Source organism: Melospiza melodia, chromosome 6, assembly GCF_035770615.1.
Source record: "Melospiza melodia melodia isolate bMelMel2 chromosome 6, bMelMel2.pri, whole genome shotgun sequence".
Classification (NCBI taxonomy): Eukaryota; Metazoa; Chordata; class Aves; order Passeriformes; family Passerellidae; genus Melospiza; species Melospiza melodia.
Window position 1 is genome coordinate 50,376,435 of NC_086199.1, and position 18,169 is coordinate 50,394,603.

At 39.6% G+C, this 18,169-nt stretch overlaps 1 protein-coding gene across 10 annotated transcripts in view; it reads left to right on the forward strand.

Moving 5' to 3' along the window:
- PPFIBP2 (PPFIA binding protein 2) overlaps positions 1-18,169 on the forward strand; it is a 101,647-nt gene that overhangs the window by 40,169 nt on the left and 43,309 nt on the right. Inside the window, exon 1 of one of the 10 annotated variants that reach the window (XM_063160587.1) lies at positions 10,982-11,216. The exons of 7 other annotated variants lie outside the window; for them this stretch is intronic. In XM_063160587.1, coding sequence (XP_063016657.1) covers positions 11,169-11,216 — 48 coding nt within the window. In that variant the 5' untranslated portion in view covers positions 10,982-11,168. Of the gene's footprint in view, positions 1-10,981; positions 11,217-11,486; positions 11,675-18,169 lie in introns of those variants that run through there. 2 more of the 10 variants (XM_063160589.1, XM_063160588.1) reach the window with 2 other exon arrangements.

Below are 18,169 nucleotides of genomic sequence, written 5' to 3' on the forward strand. Positions count from 1 at the left end.
TTAAATCATTTCCATAAAAACTGAAATCTGCATACTTAGAGAACTGCAAGGGGTGGTGAGCAATAACAGCTGAGGATATAACTGCTTTAAGTACTGATTTCTAAAGCAATGCAGATATAGGAGTAGAAGAAGTAGATAAAAGACCTTATTTTGTCCTTTGGGGGGAGCAGAGATAGTAAAAATGAAGTACAAAAAAAGTTGCCATTTCTGTGGGTTTTTTTATTTTTTTTTATTTTGTTTGCTTTATTTCACTTTTTGCTGGAGATAACAAATTTATAACTATTTACAAAACTTCTAACTTGTAAACTGTCAGTTTAGAATAGAGTGGCATTGTCTGTTGAAGGGACAGATCCAGACTGGATGATCCTCATTTCCTTTTCCTTACTGCATTGCCCTTATAATCAGTATTACAAATCACCAAATCATCCTGTACACCAGGCAGGGGGAGTAAAAGCAGGAAAGCCTTTGATTCTGAAGGGGACACATTCCTCTTGGGATAGATGGGGAATAACCTCTGACTACACTGGAAAAGGCTGAGGTTTACCAGGTGAAGAGATAGACCTCAAAAGTAGAGACTCCCTGGGTGTAAAGGAAGAGAAACACAAGATTCCCCTTCCCCAAACCTGCCACTGCCAGCATTCTGCCTACAGTGTATTTTAGTGTATTTTAATTGTTGTATTCAACTGAAAAGTTACATAAAAGATTGCTTAATATCAGTAGCAGTATTTGAATTGCAACCAACATTGTATGGGAAATGTATGCAGCAAACAGTGAAGGGTGAAATAATTCCTTTGAGATTGTATTGTTTTGAGCTGTTACAGGTTAAATGGCAGCTGTAAACGGAGAGGGATTTTCTTTTGTGAGTGATTAATTGCACATCTGTTTACTTTTGGGGTCCATGCACCTTCCTTTGCAGCTGGAGAGCTGCTCTAGCATGTCACTGAATAGCTTCAGAGACTACAGCAATTGCTCTGTTTCTAACATTTTGCTCAAATGGGCACCAAAAATATTCCCAACTTATCCTGATTAGGCACCCATTAGAAACTAAAAGCAAAAAAAGCCATTCCATGTTCTTAAAAGCAAATAAGTGCAGGTCTGTGGCTAGAAAATCCTGTTTGGGCCCACGTGAGAGAAAGGAATGAGAATTTGGTCCCAGTTTTGAAAGCTAAAGGTGTAGGCAATGTTTAATTTGCATTTACAGTGTTGGATTTTGGATTTAGATATCCTTAGGCTAGCTCTTACCAAATGCTTGCCACAGCAGAAATTTTAATGATTTTTCTAATCTTTATGATAGCTAAGAGATGAGTTTAGTCCATAAAAGACAGATTTTTCAGAGTTGTTCACAGTAAAATTGGACCTGTATCAAGAGTAGTATTCATTTGACAGAGCAATTGGGCAGTGTGGACTCAGAATCAAGAAAACAGGGAAGGTGCTGTTTGGAGTATCTCTAGTGCAGCATGGAGAGGTAACTGCATTTCAAATATTCTGCACTGCTCTGCGTCGAGGGAGGGTAGTGCACAGCTGCTGTGACTGTTATTTGAAAATGGATAGTAATCTTATATATTTGAAGAACTTTCTTGAATTTTTCTTTTTAAATGCCAATAAAATTTGCAAGCATGCATGTAATTGCTGTGGAAGAAAACTGATAAAATTCAGCTCATTAAATGAAATGAAAGATGTATTTCATAGTTGTGTCCCACACTGAAATTTCCTTCATTCCAGCCCATTTCAGAGCTATGAAACGTGGCACTTAATATGTGTCGTATGCCAGGATAGCTGAGGTAGTGAGTTCTAAACAATGAGATCTCTGCATCTCAGTGAATCCATCCACACTGGAAGCCTCAAAGGCAGTCTGGTGATCATTACTCTATGAAATGCTGGAATATCATAAAAAAAAACCACTCAGATGTGGCACATTCTCCACTGTCTCATCTAAGCATTCTGCCCATTAAAATAATGTATTTTAATTGTTGTATTCAACTGAAAAGTTACATAAAAGATTGCTTAATATCAGTAGCAGTATATGAATTGCAACCAACATTGTATGTGAAATGTATGCAGCAAACAGTGAAGGGTGAAATAATTCCTTTGAGATTTTATTGTTTTGAGCTGTTACAGGTTAAATAACAGCTGTAAATGGAGAGGGATTTTCTTCTGTGAGTGATTAATTGCACATCTGTTTACTTTTGGGGTCCATGCACCTTCCTTTGCAGCTGGAGAGCTGCTCTAGCATGTTGCTGAATAGCTTCAGAGACTACAGCAATTGCTCTGTTTCTAACATTTTACTCAAATGGGCACCAAGAATATTCCCAACTTATCCTGATTAGGTCCCCATTAGAAACTAAAGATACAAAAAGCCATTCCATGTTCTTAAAAGCAAATAAGTATGCTTCTTTCAAGGAAAGTGTGTTGTTCTCCTTCACTTCAGTGTGGTTGAAAATTGTATCAAAAAATCATTTCAGGTGCCATGGCTAATCAAGAATACAAACAGTATTCTTGTACAAAGAAACAAACAGTTTCTTTGCTGCTTATAGATACTACACCTGGTCTCACCTGCCTTCAGGGCCATAGCACCAAATTCTGGAATTTATCAGGCATCAAATGTCACCAAGTGGTGTTTCAGATTAATTTAATTTTTATTCTATTTTTTTTTAAATCAGTGGTAACTTTAATATTCTTTGTCCGGTCTGCTCTAGGTGTGAGTACCAAAGATGTGGAAAAATTTAGAGATGTCTAGAATAGGAAAACTTAATCCTCATGTTTCATACCTGATATTACCTTCCCTGTTAACTCTTTGGAGACCAGCTGCTGAATTCCTTCTTCTTATGTAGCCAACAATGATTTGGTGTTTCCTCTAAAATCAAGGCACAGCATCTGTTGAACTAAGCTGTTCTTTTCAAAAAGGCCTTTTTTTTTGGTTTTTTCCCTGTTTCTGGGGTCTGGGATATATGAAAAATTCAGGTTCCTGAGTTTACAGAATAACTAGACACAGTAACTGTTCTGTCCCTGCTTTGAGATAGATGAAATAGGTTTGACAAAGTTAGCACTGAATTTAGAAATATTCTGTGTCTTGTGGAATGAGTGTTTTATAGTTGCTGTAGTTTCACAAATCTTTTGGCATACCTAAAATGGCAGAAAACGTGATTAATTATAGACTTTTAAGTACTTAGGAATTGTATTAAAAACTTCTACCTTGAAGAGAATGTCTGAAGTGTTTTACATGGCTTTATGATTGTAAATTCTTTGGCCTTAAAAACGACACAAAGACCTAGGGATTATCTGGGAGAGTTTGTACAAAACAAATTCATGGGTAGTATCCATGTTTCTTGTTAAATATTTCAGTATTGGCAGTGGCCATGTGACCTGTCACAAAGCAGATAGTAATTTCATCATTAAAAATTAACTGCTGCAGTGACAATTTGGCTTTGTGAGCTACAAGAGGATGTATTTAGTTACAGTTTCATAACTCTAAATGAATTTCCACACTGTTCATTCTAGGTTTTATTCTATCTACCTTTATGCAGTCCTTTTTTGAGTAAAGAGGAACACTTGTGTTCTTACAATGGACCTTAAGCCTCATTTTGAGGATTGCAAAACATGATCTTCCTCCTAGTGGAACATCTATACTTAAAGCAAACCACTCCATCTTGTAGCTTTATAGAATGACCCTTAAAATGCCAATGCTTGAAAACTCATTAGTATTTTCCTGATTATTCAAAGGTTTTTTGGAAGCCTGACTCAGAAAATATTTCTAAATATTCTCAATTTGAGGAAATGGAGAGAAGAGCAGAAGAAATAGTAGAGGAGCATGCTGTAGAAGCAATTTTTAATAAATGTGGTTTGCCTTATGATATGTGCTGTGCTTTGTTTCTTTTGAGGATCTGTTCTTTAGTGGTAAAACCAGAGACTTTTTAGCAAGAAACAGGACAAATTCTTTACAGTATTAGTTGCTAATAGCTCATAATTAATGTTCAAAAGAGATTGTTTCCAGTGTGGGTTAAAATCAAGGAATATTTTTCTCCAGTGTCTTAACAAAGACTTGAGTGAAAACAGTCAAGCCCAGTTCAGAATTCTGACTCAATGGAGCTTGTGGAGTTTGGAAATCACTTCAAAGTTTTATTTTAAGCATGTGTTAAAGTGCTCTGCTGAAACATAATCACTGGTCTCTCTATTTCACTTTTGTCCAAGATTCATTTCACAGGATCACCCTTCCAGAGGAGAGGCAGAAAATGACTGAATTCAGGGCACTTCCAGGCACTTGAAAACAGGCTTTTATAAAAGTATCAATAGCATTTTTCAGCAACAGCTGAGTGGGAAGGGAATGTATTCTGAGCAACACCAGTTACAGTCATTTATCTGCTGGGAGATCTGGCTGCAGAACTCAGCTGCTGGGAGTCCTGATGGAGATATTTATAGCTGCATCTCCCCACTGCCAAGAGATACCAGCACATGTTGGATTGAAAAGGGAGCAGCAGGGCCTGCTTGGGACAGTGTGGAAAAGCAGTCACTCCATAAGCATGCGTGTTTATTTTTGCCAGCTTGAAACATTAGATGGGCTCTGTTTTCTGAGAAGGACTCAGAGCTGAAAGGTGAATATCCCAATCCTCCCTCTTGGTGAACTGATGATGCAAGGTCCAAGATTTTCCAGTCCAGGCCTGGAAAATCTGCTTCTCTCAGGGCTCCCCAGGTGTTTCAGAGCAATGCACAGGACACCAGAGCCAGCAGAGAGGTGCTCTTCATGGGTTCAGAAATTTAGGAAAACCAGAGAATGCCTTGGAGACAGTGGAACTGCAGGTGCACAGAGCCTGCATGGGACTTTTCTAAACCAGGCCTGATTTTTCCAAAGTTCTGTGATTACTTTGTCTGGGAACCAACCCCCTCACCTCTGACTGCTCTCAGAAGAAGTAAGGTCTCCTCTATGTGAAGAACTGATAGAAGTCTAAAAGAGTTTTGCAGTGGATAGGACTGATTTAGATCTCTTTCTTAAAATGTCATTTTCTTTCACCTTTGTAAGGATCAGTAGTGTTTAACAGAGCCACCTCAAACTACAGTGAGCAGAAGTGCTTAAACAGGATTGAGTTGTGGCCTGAGGCTGAGAGCACTCATGGAAGACAGGTGGTATTCCTGCTATAACAGAAATATCATAAATATTATAAAATAACTGTATTTTATGTTAGTTTTCCAAGATTCAAGGTACTCTCCTGACATCTATGAAGTGCAATCCTCAGCTATGTGGCCTACCCACACCTTGATGCTGTCAGTGAAATACTCTGTATGAAGCCAGGATTTTGTGTAGAAATTGCAAGTTATCCTTCAGACATGCACTTTCTTCAGTTCCATTTGTACAAGTCTCATTCAGCTCTTGGCTTCAGTGCCTTCCTTTGCACTAAGTGGCTGAATATCTCACTAATTCATCTTTCCTTTTGTGTGATGCTATTCATGGAGTCCTTTTTCCATCTTACCTTCTGATCTCACTACAATCTCCAGCTGCATACTTTTCACTGATTTAAATGTTACACACAGTATTCATTTAACAAACATTGGTGTATAAATGCATTTTTCAAGTGGAGCTACAGGAAACATTGGAAAATGCTTTTCATAAAGTAATTAACAGAGGGATTGGTGAGAGTAAATTGTTTCCTTAAACAATGGTGTTGACAGAAAAGGTGTAGAGGTTACATAGAGAAACTGAAGACAAAATTTCATTTTAAAAAGTCCCTGTATTGATTTGGAGGCATTATTTGCACAATAGAAGAAGGGCATAACTTTGAAGTATTTCTCTGTATAAACCCTATTCACATTTCACACAATCTGGATGGATAGGCTAACCTATTGAAACTTGCTAAATTTTATTGGTTATGAGAAACATAGCAATATTGTATCCACAACAAAGTTATTTCATTCTCTTTTGGATTAGTATGCTAATAACAGGAAACTAAATATTTTTTCAGCTTTTGTGACCATTCTGAAATAAGAAAAAAACCCACTTATTTTGGCCAAATTTTCTAAACATGTTGACATCCTGTTCTTTTCCAGAAGTTGGGAACAACAGGCTTAATTTTCCTCAGTAATAAAATGCTTAAGAAAAAAAGGGAAAAGAATATTTGTCTATTCCTTATCAGAAATAAGGACTTTTAAAGGTCTATCTGCAGTTTATTCTATTTTGATGGTTTTGGTTTTTTTTTTTACTATTTTTTCCATTCTGAAATTTAGAAAAGAAAAATCTGATGTACATCATAGAGAGGAGAGGCAAACTGTTACCTGGTATTGTATTGGTGTGTATCCAAATATTTGGTAAATATCCTGTTTCAAGTGTCTCACATCCTCATTTATTGCAGCTTTAGTAGTTTCAGCAGTGCTTTGAAGCATTTGAGACAGGAAACTAAACCTGACATTGTAATGTGTTGCGTGGTAGGATGAAATTAAATATCTTTAATTATTTTCTTTACATACCAGTGTACTCTGCAAATAACTGGGGAAGTGCTCGTAGTGATGTTGATGCTCTGTTAAGTAGGAAATATCTTTTATATTTTGTGTGAAAACAGAAATCAGGTTTCTTACATTAAAAAAGCCTGTCTAACCCTGAGCCAAGTCTGATTCTTGATTTTCATCAACAAGTGTAAGGCCTTAGGATTGAGTGTGTCTTATGCTGGGAAAGAATTATTTGTGCATCTGCAAAATGTTATTTCTTGTCTGATTCCCAGGATACTGTTTATTATTTTTAAATTATCACAAGCATAAGTAAAGCAAGCATGCTCATCTACAGAATGCAGTGTATTTTTTTAAATTTTGTTCCAAGAGTTTCTCCTTTCTCTGTCACGTAGACGTTATCAGTCAGTCACAATTAATACTCTAAGACAATTTTTCTTGCAGGAAATATTTCATCTAGATTCCTGAAGCCATTTTTGCCATGAAAAAGGGATTTCTTCCTCCATTGTCTTCTACATAAATGGCCTGAGTTTCTCTATACACAAGTATTCCCATATTTTCTCTCTCTTTTTTCACTCTGAAGCCCTCTCATTATTCTGAACCATGAGAATAACACATGTGAATTGGCATAGTGAAAACATTTTCCCATTTAAAATCTGGTCATAATCCCTTTGTTTCCAAAGCAGCCCAGGCACTAGGACTGGGGGGAAAAACAAAATTAAAAAAAAAAACGTATGCAGAGGAAGATATGTAGGAACAGTTGATAATAATAATACTAATAATACTAATACTAATACTACTACTACTAATAATAATAATTATTATTATTATGTTATATTGTTTTAGTTATTATTATTATTACATAAATAATATTTTTGTTAATTAATATTACTATTAATTCATTATTGCTTAATAATATTAATTTAATAGTATTAATATTATTAATACTATTAATATTAATATTATTAATTTAATAATAATTATATTATTAATTTAATAATATTGAATCCATTATTAACAATTAATATAATAATTCTTGGGAATTAGTAAATTTTTTTAGCATGGCCATGCTCACTGGGCTCCCCTGACGAGGCTGGGAGGATGCAAACCTGGACGCTTCATTTCTAAGAGAGCAAGTGTAAGTTCTTTTAGTGTTTTCAGGGGCTGATGGGAATATAAAATTGAAACCAGAACAATCTAGAAATTATTGATGAAAAGGAAGACCTGGAGGGCTGCTCTGACTCCTCCTATTCCTTTGCCCTTTAATTTCCCAGGAGATTCAGAGACAATAGAAGAACAAGATTGACCATTTGCATCTGTGCTGCACCAAAACCTACATTTTGCCACAAATAAAATGTAAAATTGCTAAAACAGGGCTACTAAATATAATTTTTGTGTCCCTAGGGCCCTTGCTGGGTGGGAGAAAGAGGAGGAAGAGTGGTGGAAAAGCTCTGTGCTTCTTCAGCTCAGTGTTGGTAGAAGAGGGAAAACACCAGACAGTGCCTTTCCCTCCACAGCTCTAGGAGGATTTCTGGGTGTTTTCTTGTCTCTTCATAGTGGAATGGAGGGACATCAGTGTAGCTGATCATTTAAAGCGTTTTTGCTCTCAGTTTCAAAGCCCTTGCAGCACGTTTGTTTGCTGTTTAAAAGAGACTGCAAGCCTTGTTTGAAGTGTTTGACGTGCTGGAGTGGGCTTTGTTTTTGACTTTACAGCACAAAAATGTGAAATTGCTAAAAGTTCTTGGGCTGGCACCTTTGGTGTCCTGCAAATGGAGTTTTTAGTCCGATGAAGTCTGGCAGCAGTCAGCAGTTTGCTATGGAAGTAGGGAACTGGCAAATAAACCGTGATGGGTTATCATACAGCTAATGGAGCATGTAAACTTTGCTAACTTGAAATATTTTAGTGCCCTACATTGTATTGCCATAATGTGTGTGTTCTTTTACTTTTGGGGACAGCCCTGGAGAAAACAGACAATTTGATGGGTGCAAGAGAGCAAAAGCTGGATCAGCCTCTCTCTAGAGTAACACTTGAGGGTGGTGGTTCTGTAGTGGAACTTTGTTTTTCTTTGTTTTTAGCTCTCCACTGAGCCAGAAACTGGTGCTCAGTGAAGAGCTACACACAGACCTGAATTTCCTGAAAATAAGAAAAACATACAGTGGTAACCTGATGAAGCAATGGTGAGAGTGCAATGTGTTTTCCTTATTTTCCCATTGCCGAGAGAAGCTAACCTGCTTTCCCAGTGAAATGGAAAAGCATTCTAAGCAAATCCGGGGCAAGAGATTTGCATTCAGCTGGTTTCTGAGAGTTTCAGGCCAAAGCTCAAACAGGATGTAAAGTTCAGAATGCAGGTGACAGGCTCCCAGAGAGCATGTGACTGTCTGGAATGTATGCTGTCAACATTCTGGCTGATAAGATGCAGAAAATTCAGACACCTTTTAATCAGGAAGAATGACTCACAGAAACCAAGGCTCCTTCTCATGATCTCCAGCACAAGTGACAAGGTAGAAGTAAGGTATGTTGTCATTTTTAATATTTTTCAAAGGGGAAAAGGATGCAGGTGCCACACTGGGGCACTAGATAGTTCAGTAACACAGTTTTTCTGTAGTTTTAAAAATTAAAAACAAAGTCATTAGCTGATAAAGTGTGGTGGAATGTTTTAAGAGAGGCATTTCCTTCTTCCCTGAATAAGACTGAAATGGGAGTCTTGGAGCCCATGCTTTGAAATGGATGAAATGTGGAACTTTAAGGTACCGTAGTGGTGGTATTATGGGATGTGCAAGCTGTGAGATAAAGCTGAATGTATTTTCTAGTCTCCATAATTAGATATCAAGGTTTTTTGGGGAAAAAAATGCTTTATACTGTTGGGCATTCTTGTTTAATGTCAAGACAACCCCTATTCTGTCTCCAGCTTGTCAGCCATGACATGTCAGCTGTCATGCACAGGGAAATGTACTCTATTAAGTAATTTATTTTTTTTTAATGCACTGTTGATGATGCATTAAGATTTTCTTCCAGACAGTATTAGCTATTCAAGAATAACTCCTCTCATCCATTTTCAGACAGCATAAAATAAGTATATTCTATGCTCAGGGCAACCCAAGTCAGATCTGTCTTGTAGCATTGCTTTTGGAAACAGGCAGGTCTTTTGTCCTCACATTTGTTGGTGATTTTAGGTATCCCAGCACCTTTAGAAGCCTTGTAGCAGTGACAGAAAAAATTGTCATGTTTTTCTTGTCATGTAACTTTAGGTAAGAACAGATAATAAGTATATGAAGGGAACTGAAAGTCCAGGTTTATATCCTTCTCTCTTACCTTGTGTTGTAGGAGGCTCTCAAAAGAGCCCCATCAGGTTAAAAGCACCAAGAAATGGTTGAAATATTAAAAACCCACATCCCCTTGAAGAAATTTTGTCACATATTTGTGACTTTCCCAGTCTGGAGTGTGGGTGGGTGCCCGAGTGAGGCTGGTCCCTGTAGGAAAGGCCTTCTACAGCTTCAGACTTTGAGTCCTTTGTGTATAACATAAGTACCACAGGCAGCCTTGGCACTGGTTCTTCCCAGCTGCTGGTTGGTGGCTCCCTAAGCCCAGGGGGCAGTCTGGCTGTAGGAGCTGAAGGCAGTGAGGAGATAAGCAAATGTTCTGAGATGATCACAAAGGTTCCGTGGGGGCAGCTGCCTTTGGGCCTAAGGAGACATTGCCCAAGCAGCTGTCCTTGTGTGTGTAACAATCAGCTGCCTGGTTTAAGGCCAAAGCCACTTTGAACTAGGGAGAGAAACAACACTGGAAACTGGAGTTTTATTGGGAAAAATGAGGAGTTATGGATAACTGCTGTGTGGAGGCACTAGAGGACACCGCAATAACAGGCAACGCTTTAAACTTCCCTTCTTGCCAGAGCGCTGCGTTGCACACGTATTTATCTTGGTGTTGCAAGTTTGAAAAGTTGCCATGTTGTGAGATTTCAGCTTCAGCAGGAGCAGACAAATATCTTGGAAGGGTATCATCATCTTCTGTTAGGATGGAAAATCGCCTCTTTGGCAATAGCAGTGTTTATGGGATCATTATCTTATTCACAGGATCGTCCTTGAATTCCTCCCCTTTTATAATATCTTTTGAGAGGACAGGCAAGTAATTCAAAAAGCAGAACTTATTTTTAGGTTTAGTCTGAGCCTGAAATAAATTGAGAAGGCTGAGTAGTGTTACGATAAACAGGGAGCAGAACAGAGACAGGAAATAGGGGGTCTTTGGTAATGAGTTCCAGCCACTCTTGAAACAGAAAGCCAGAGAAAGCACTACTTGAGAATAGTTTCTCAGTGACAGCTTAATAATTTTTAGCTTGTTATTCAGCATTAAAGGGGAACAGTTCCTGCAGATTGATGCTGTTCTCGAAAGATCCTTTTTTAAAGATCATTTAGCAAGTTATCTTTTTAAAGTTTTTAGGCTTGCATTGTTCTTGCTGCAAACCGATCTGCTGTTTAAAAAAACCAGATGTTTGGGGGGGGAGCCTGAAGTTTATACAGTTGTGTGTTATATATACATCTGTGAGAAGCCTTTGGGATAAGCCTTGTGGGACAGGGGCAGGGGATTTCTGCTTCAAATATGACCAGGCACTGAAAATTTCAGAAGTTGAGGGTTGAAAGGGGAAGAAATCACAGCTACATCCTGTAGAACAAAGCAGAGCGCTTGCTTCCAAAAGTTTCTTTTAACCCTGGGAATGTGACTGCTGAGATGGGCCCAAAGCATGGATGGTGAGATTGATATTTACAAGCACTTCACGTGGCTAAAGAGGGTAAGTGATTTGCTGGGCTTTGTTTGCTCTTTCTAAACGCACATTTAGCAAAATCTCAGTGAGGATTCTCTGCTTGGCGAAAAGAAACTCATACAGTGCCTCAGACTTTAAATGGTGTGAGTTTCTTCATGAGAGGTGAATCAAAGACGTGCCTTGGTGTAGGAGGAGGAGGCTTAGGGAGGGGGGAGAAAATCAGCTGTCTTTGTCTTTAAAAATGAAACTCTAGGATCAAACTTTGAGCAAATGGCAATAGATTCTGGCAAGTGCTCGTGCCTTCCGGGGATTGCAGTGCAGCAAAACAAATCCTGCATGGTAACAACATATAGCAAAAGAGAGGAGAGGCTCTTGTTTACCATGTTGTGCTTTAAAGGGAAAAGTTTTCTGCACCAGATCTCCACTTAAGTGATTCTTCATCGGGGTAGCTGTGTGAGAGACCTCTCGGGATGCCTTTGTCTCGGGTAAAAATGGTGGTGGTTTTCTTCTGTGCCTGTTACTCTGCTAAAAAGATGGGGTTTGTTTTTTTAAAGGCAAGGCTGTTAATTTTGTAAATTTTGTTGATGAACTGCCCAGACATGGATTGACTGCATGAAATTGTCTTTGTCTTCTTTTTTTAAAAGTAGGTTTGTGCAGTTCTCTCATCACGTTGAAAAAAACACTTTGTCAGCTTTTACGGTTTTTTATGATCTGAGTATTTATTTTTCAGTGTTAGAAAAATCCATGAATGGGATATGACTAGATCCCTCAGAATAGGCTGGTTTTTTAAATTAGAATATGGATTTGTGTGTCATGAAAGAAGCACATTCTCTCCTTATTCTTTAAAAATCTGTTTTAACCTGTGTGTACTTTTCCTGCAAATTCTTGCCTGTCTATATATATGCACACATGAATACAAATGCTCTCTTGGTTTTTTACTAGCTGTATAAACACAAAATATCTGTCAATTCTAATGTGAAATGTGATTAGGAGCATTTCTTTTGGGTAGTTTCATGAATGAGTGTAAAATATCAACGATGTGTTGGTCTTTTATAAGAGCTTGAGCATCCTGAAGTTAATTTACCAAATATTTGCATCAGATTCTGGAAACTTCACATTTGTGGAGGGGATTAAATGGGAAGTGAGTGGACAGTGAAGAGGCAACAGGAAGTAGCTGCTGGTAACATTATACTCTTAGTTTAACCTGTGCTCTGTGCAGTTAAAGCTAATTATTTATTTTAAAACACGTTTTTTGAGCTCACATATTAATTTGCTATTTAAATGAGGTTATGGATACAGCGTGTCTGCCACTCCTGCTTCCAGAAATTTCATTTCTGTGAAGACATGTTTGCTAACAAAAAGGTTAATGAGGTCTGCTGCCCTCAGCTTGAGGGCTGTGCTCAGAAAGGACACGGTGTTCAAATGGAGCACGAGGTTTTACAGGAATTAACAATGCTCCTGCTTTTGCTGCATGTAATTCCCTTTATGTCAGGTACATTAAGGAGAATATCAATACTGCTGCTTTTCCTTGCAAGCCCTTTAAAGGGGTGAGCACATGGGTGGGAAAGGAGGAGGACTGAGACTGATCCTGCATTGTTCCCAGAGGACTTTAAGCAGTCTGCTCCCAAATTCCTTTGACAAGTGATTTAGAAACCAAAAAAGTTGAAACAATCTAAGCTGCTTGATCAGTCCTCCCGTCCAAGAATCCCAATGTCTCACAGAGTCTGGCACTGACTGTTACAGCACATAAAGATTTCAGTTTCTGCAATCATAAACTGTTGCTTTTTGGCTGATAATGAAATTGTGAGTTGCTTTCAGAGTAACATGTGGCATTTAACAGAGAATAACTGCAGCAGACTTCCATAAAGCCTTGGTGAAGTATGCCAGAGCTGGCTCAAATTTCATCATTAGCAGAAATCACTTCAGAGACCCAGATGGGTTTTGATGTTGCAGGGGTTGGCTAGGCTGGGTTTGTGTGGTATCTGTGGCTTGGACTGGGTTAGGGCAGCAAACAAAAATCAAAACCACGAGATCCAGGCAGGCAAAACAACAGCTACAACTGCTATTTTCAAATGCTCATAATGGAGGGTCTGGTTTTAAGCAGAATTCTTGTAAGATAATGTGTACAGTGGCATCTTGCAATGGCAGCAGGGGAAAAAATATTATTTAGATCAAACTGAAATAATGTGTCACCACTCTCCAGCTCTTTCCACTGGACTTTATTGGTGTCCACATGACCTGTGGAAATGCTGGCCCAAGAGTGGCCAGAGGGATTGAGAAAGTGGTGGCAGGAAAACCTGAGAGCATGTGGACAAGGAGGGAGGGCAGGGGATGTTCCTTGTGTATAAACATCGTGCTTTTAAATTCACAAATCCCTTGTGTATAAACATTGTGCTTTTAAATTCACAAATTCCTTGTGTATAAACATCGTGCTTTTAAATTCACAGCTTGGCCAGCAGCACAGTCATAGAGCAGTGCTGGGCAGTCTGGGGGAAGGGTTTTGCAGGTAATTAATACAGGGTTCTTCCACAGGGCCTGAGTGTGGATCTGTTAAAAGTTTCATTTGCAAACTAAGGGACTTGAGATACCCCCACTACCTGGAAGTGTCTGGTTTTTAACAAAGATTCTTTTGTTCTCCCAATGGACTTGGCTTAGAGGGTTCACATACAATTTTGTGTCCTTCTGTTACTTTATTCTTATCTCTCCACCCAACCTTAATTAGAAGACACCATTCCAGATAAACACCATACAACCTATATTTTGGTACATAGACAAGTATTTATAGCCCAAAATGATTAACATAAATGCTAATATTAACTGCAAGCTGTGTGGCACAGAGCTGATGGCTGGCCTGAAATTGGTGTACATTGGTTTTATGCCTTTCTTTTTTTTCTGGATGAGATTCTTAACCTGTACTAGCAAGAGGTGGGGTGATCAAACCCATGATGAAGCCATTAAATTCAAGATATTGTGGGTGAATCTTGTGGCTTCTGTAAGGATATTTTCTTTTAAGACATGTAACTGTCTGGAGGAAAAAAATAGGTATTTAGAAAAATTATCCAGATAAAATAAAAATATTTGTTTAAAAATTCATTTGGTTTAAGGACTACCAAAATTTACCTAGCTCTGTCTTTGCTTAGTTTCAGACTATGCACTGTCAGCTTTTTTCAAGTGACTGCTACTTTCATTTAAGCAACCAGCAACAATGGCAAATAAAAAATCCTGCTGTTGATTTACTAATTGCCTTCAGATGAAAGGCAAGAGTTATAGATCCAGAAATTGTGTTCCAGCCCTCTCCTCCTCCTTTGAGGTAACTGAGGGAATGCACATACATTGAGATGGGTGTGTGTCTAAGGTAGCACTAACATGCCAAGAGATTAAATTTTTGCTTCGACAGTCAGAGGCAAATAAAAATGTTTACTGTGTAAGCTGCTCACTCATCACTCATCATAACACAACTCCTTGTGACTCAGACCATAATTCTAGTGACCAAAAAGACTGCTACAGAGGTGGAAAAACCATGCACTTGTAAGCATTGTCAACTCCAAACAGGCTGGGGAGAGAATGCAGTGTGCATTTTCTGGTGTTGGAATGCAGTGCATTTTTTTGTGGTAAAGCTGACTGCCTGGACTCAGCTGGCCATCCTCCTTGTTTTCAGCTTCTAAACTACAACAAAAAGCAGCACATCAAGCATGTCCTTAATCTTAATTAATACATTAATACAAGTATTATCATTACCACAGGCATCCTATGCAAGTATCAGTGGAGCAGAAGGTGATCCATGTGGCTGAGGAAGAGAAGAGGGTTATGACATAATCTGTCTCCTCACAGAGGCGGGTGACGTGTTGAAAAAGCTCACAAATCAGCACTTTAAGTGACTGCCAGGTTTCTTTTCCCAGCTCCTCCCCTCTCCACAGCCCAGGGTGAGATCCATGTGTCGGTGACAAATTTCTGAGTCACAACTTGCTGACCAGCTTCAGAAGTTGGAGGGGTTAGGGTTAAAATGAGCTGTGTTGGAGATTCTTGGTGCTGAAAAGGCACACCTGAGGAGAACATCAACTGATCAACATTTCTTGCCAGATCCTTTGGTACTTTTGCGGGTTATCCCCGTTTTAAATCAAAGCTACTGAATTGTTCTCCAAAGTCTGAAATTTTGTGTGTCACATGAGAAAGAAAATTCAAGCCTTTTTCTTGGAAGAGGACTCAGTAATGACTGGATCATGTAAGTGATACTTAGACCTTCCCAGCAACTTTCCAATATTATTTTCATATTAAATCAGTGAGCCAAAGAGAGATTAGGAAAATAAAAATGAAGAAGCTAAAGCAGGTGATGGAATGCATTTTGACACCCCCCCCAAAAAAAAAGGAAAGCTTTCTTTTTCTTTTCTTTCTCTAGAACTGGGAGTTACAGCTGATTTGGAATTGTTCCTGGAAACTTTTTAGGTTAATATCTCTTGCCATCTGATGGGCAGTAAAGTATATCCAAAATTCAGAATTTCTGAGGAGACTGTAATACAGGTGCTCCAAGAAATTCTTTGCAGCTCCTGGCTTCCCATGGCTGGGACAGGTCACTCTTCAGTGGGTAAAACCACACTTCAGTGGGATGTCCTGGCACAGAGTGGTGGTGGATAGTGCCACATCCAGTTGGGGACTGTCACCAGGGGTGTTCCCCAGGGATCAGTGTTGGACCCAGCCCTGTTTGGTGCCTTTATTGATGATCTGGATGGGGGATGGAGTGCACACACAGTAAGGACAAAGATAGCACTGAGGAGTGTTGATCTGCCGGAGGGCAGGAAGGCCTGCAGAGGGATCTGAACAGGCTGGAGAGATGGGCCGAGGCCAATGGTGTGAGATTCAACGAGGCCAGGTTCTGGATGCTGTCCTTGGCTCACAACAACCCTGTGGAGCACTACAGGCTGGGGACAGAATGGCTGGGCAGAGAAAAGGACCTGGGGATACTGGCTGAGAAGGACTGAACATGAGCCAGCTGTGCCCAGGGGGCCAAGAGGGCCAATGGCACCGGAAATACTGTCCCCAGCTGGCCAACGACACAGAAATATTGTCCCCAGCAGGCCAATGGCACAGAAATAGTGTCCCCAGCAGGCCAGGGCAGTGGCTGTCCCCTGTGCTGGGCGCTGCTGAGGCCAGGCCTCGAGTGCTGTGTCCAGCTCTGGGCCCCTCAGTTCTGGAAGGACATTGAGGGGCTGCAGTGGAGCTGGGAGGGTCTGGAGGGTAAAAGCCCTCTGAGAAGCAGTTGAGGGAGCTGGGGATGTTCAGCCTGCAGCAAAGGAGGCTCAGAGGTGACTTTGTCACTCTCTGGAAGCACCTGACAGGAGGGTGGAGCCAGGTGGGGATCGGCCTCTCCTCCCAGGCAGCCAGAGACGGGATGAGAGAAATGGCTGAAATAGTGCCATGAGAGGTTCAGATTGGATGCTAGGAAAAATTTCATCACAAAAAGGGTTGTAGAACATGGGGACAGACTGCCCAGGGAAATGTTGGAGACATCATTGCTGGAAGAGTTTAAAAAATGTGTAGATGTGGTACTTGAGGACATTGTTTTATGGTGAAAATGATGGTGGTGCTGCTTGGACTTGATAATCTTAAAACTCTTTTGCAGTCTTAAGAATTCTATGATTCCTGTAGGCAAAGTATTTATGGCATGCAGCTGATTTTTTATCTGCAGTAGTACTGCCATCAGCATATTTTTAGCTACCTTGCCTTAGCATATCTCCCCTTCTACTTTGTTATCATAAACTTTTTTATGTGTTTTGTGCAATCTCTCTCATTCTTTCATTGGAGGAGGCATAGTTAACATATTTGCCTTATAATTTGTCTAGCCCATGCAACAGTTTGGTCAGTAATACTGGATCTTCTGAAGTAACAACTTTATAGGAAATCCTGCAAATTCAGCCTTTTAGACCTGTGTGACCACATGACCAGTGTTCATTTATTGTTTGGGAGCTCTTAGAGCAAGCTGTGGTCTCGTGTTTTTTGTGCTTCGGGTCCTGTATTTATTTTCTGCTGCTACATGTGACATCTTGCTCAGTTTCCTCTCAGTCCTGGCTCTCACAACTGTAGAATGCTCCCCAGCCATCCACAGATGGCCTTGGTTCATGTTACACTGTTTTATCTTGTCTTTATACGTGCCACAAAGAATCACCGAGGCTCAAACAACTGTTGTACATCAATCAGACACTTTTATTTAGCAGGTCATTTTTCTGTCTACTGTACCTTCCTGTGCTTATCTGAGGCCTTTCTGGCTGACCTCACACCTGCATATTTAGAGCCACTTCTGTGAGGTCTTGATCCCTAAAACTTGGTCAAAACCTTGTGACAAAAGTATATTTTGAGTAGAGTTTACACGTTCCTCTTTTGATGATGAGTGCTGTTAAGTGAGGTGTGGAGTGAGCACCTGCACATTCTGTTTTCAGTGTCCCTGTTGGCCCCTTAAACAGGCACAAAAGACCAAGATTATTGAATTTAGAGGTGATTCTAGTCAAGGGCCTTGCAGCTATGGTTAAAACATAAGAGCCAGATGCACGGGAAAAGAGTATAAAAAATAGAATGCAAGTCAGCACAGACTTGCTCAAAGTTATACATTTAAGCAGAAACCTGGAGTAAAAGCAGAATGAAGAATGGGCTGGCAGCTAAATAAAAGCATTTTAAAAGGATCTGGAAGTTATAGGTCCTAGGCTGAAAAGATATGAATTTTACTGTATGTTTAATATGGAAATAAATATGGCCCAGGAGTCTGTGAAAAGGTTTTGCCACTCAAGCCAGTTTCAGCTGGAGTCCTGTGTCTGCTCTTAAGCCTTTAATTTCAGAAGAAGTTGGGAAATAGTCACTGAAGAGGAACAAAAAGAAAGCAACAAAATGAATCTTGAAAAATTAATCTCTGAGGAAAAGACAGAAAAACTCATATTTTCTTTCACAGCATGAAGAGGGACCTGCTAATTAGAGATGTAGAGATAATCTTCAAA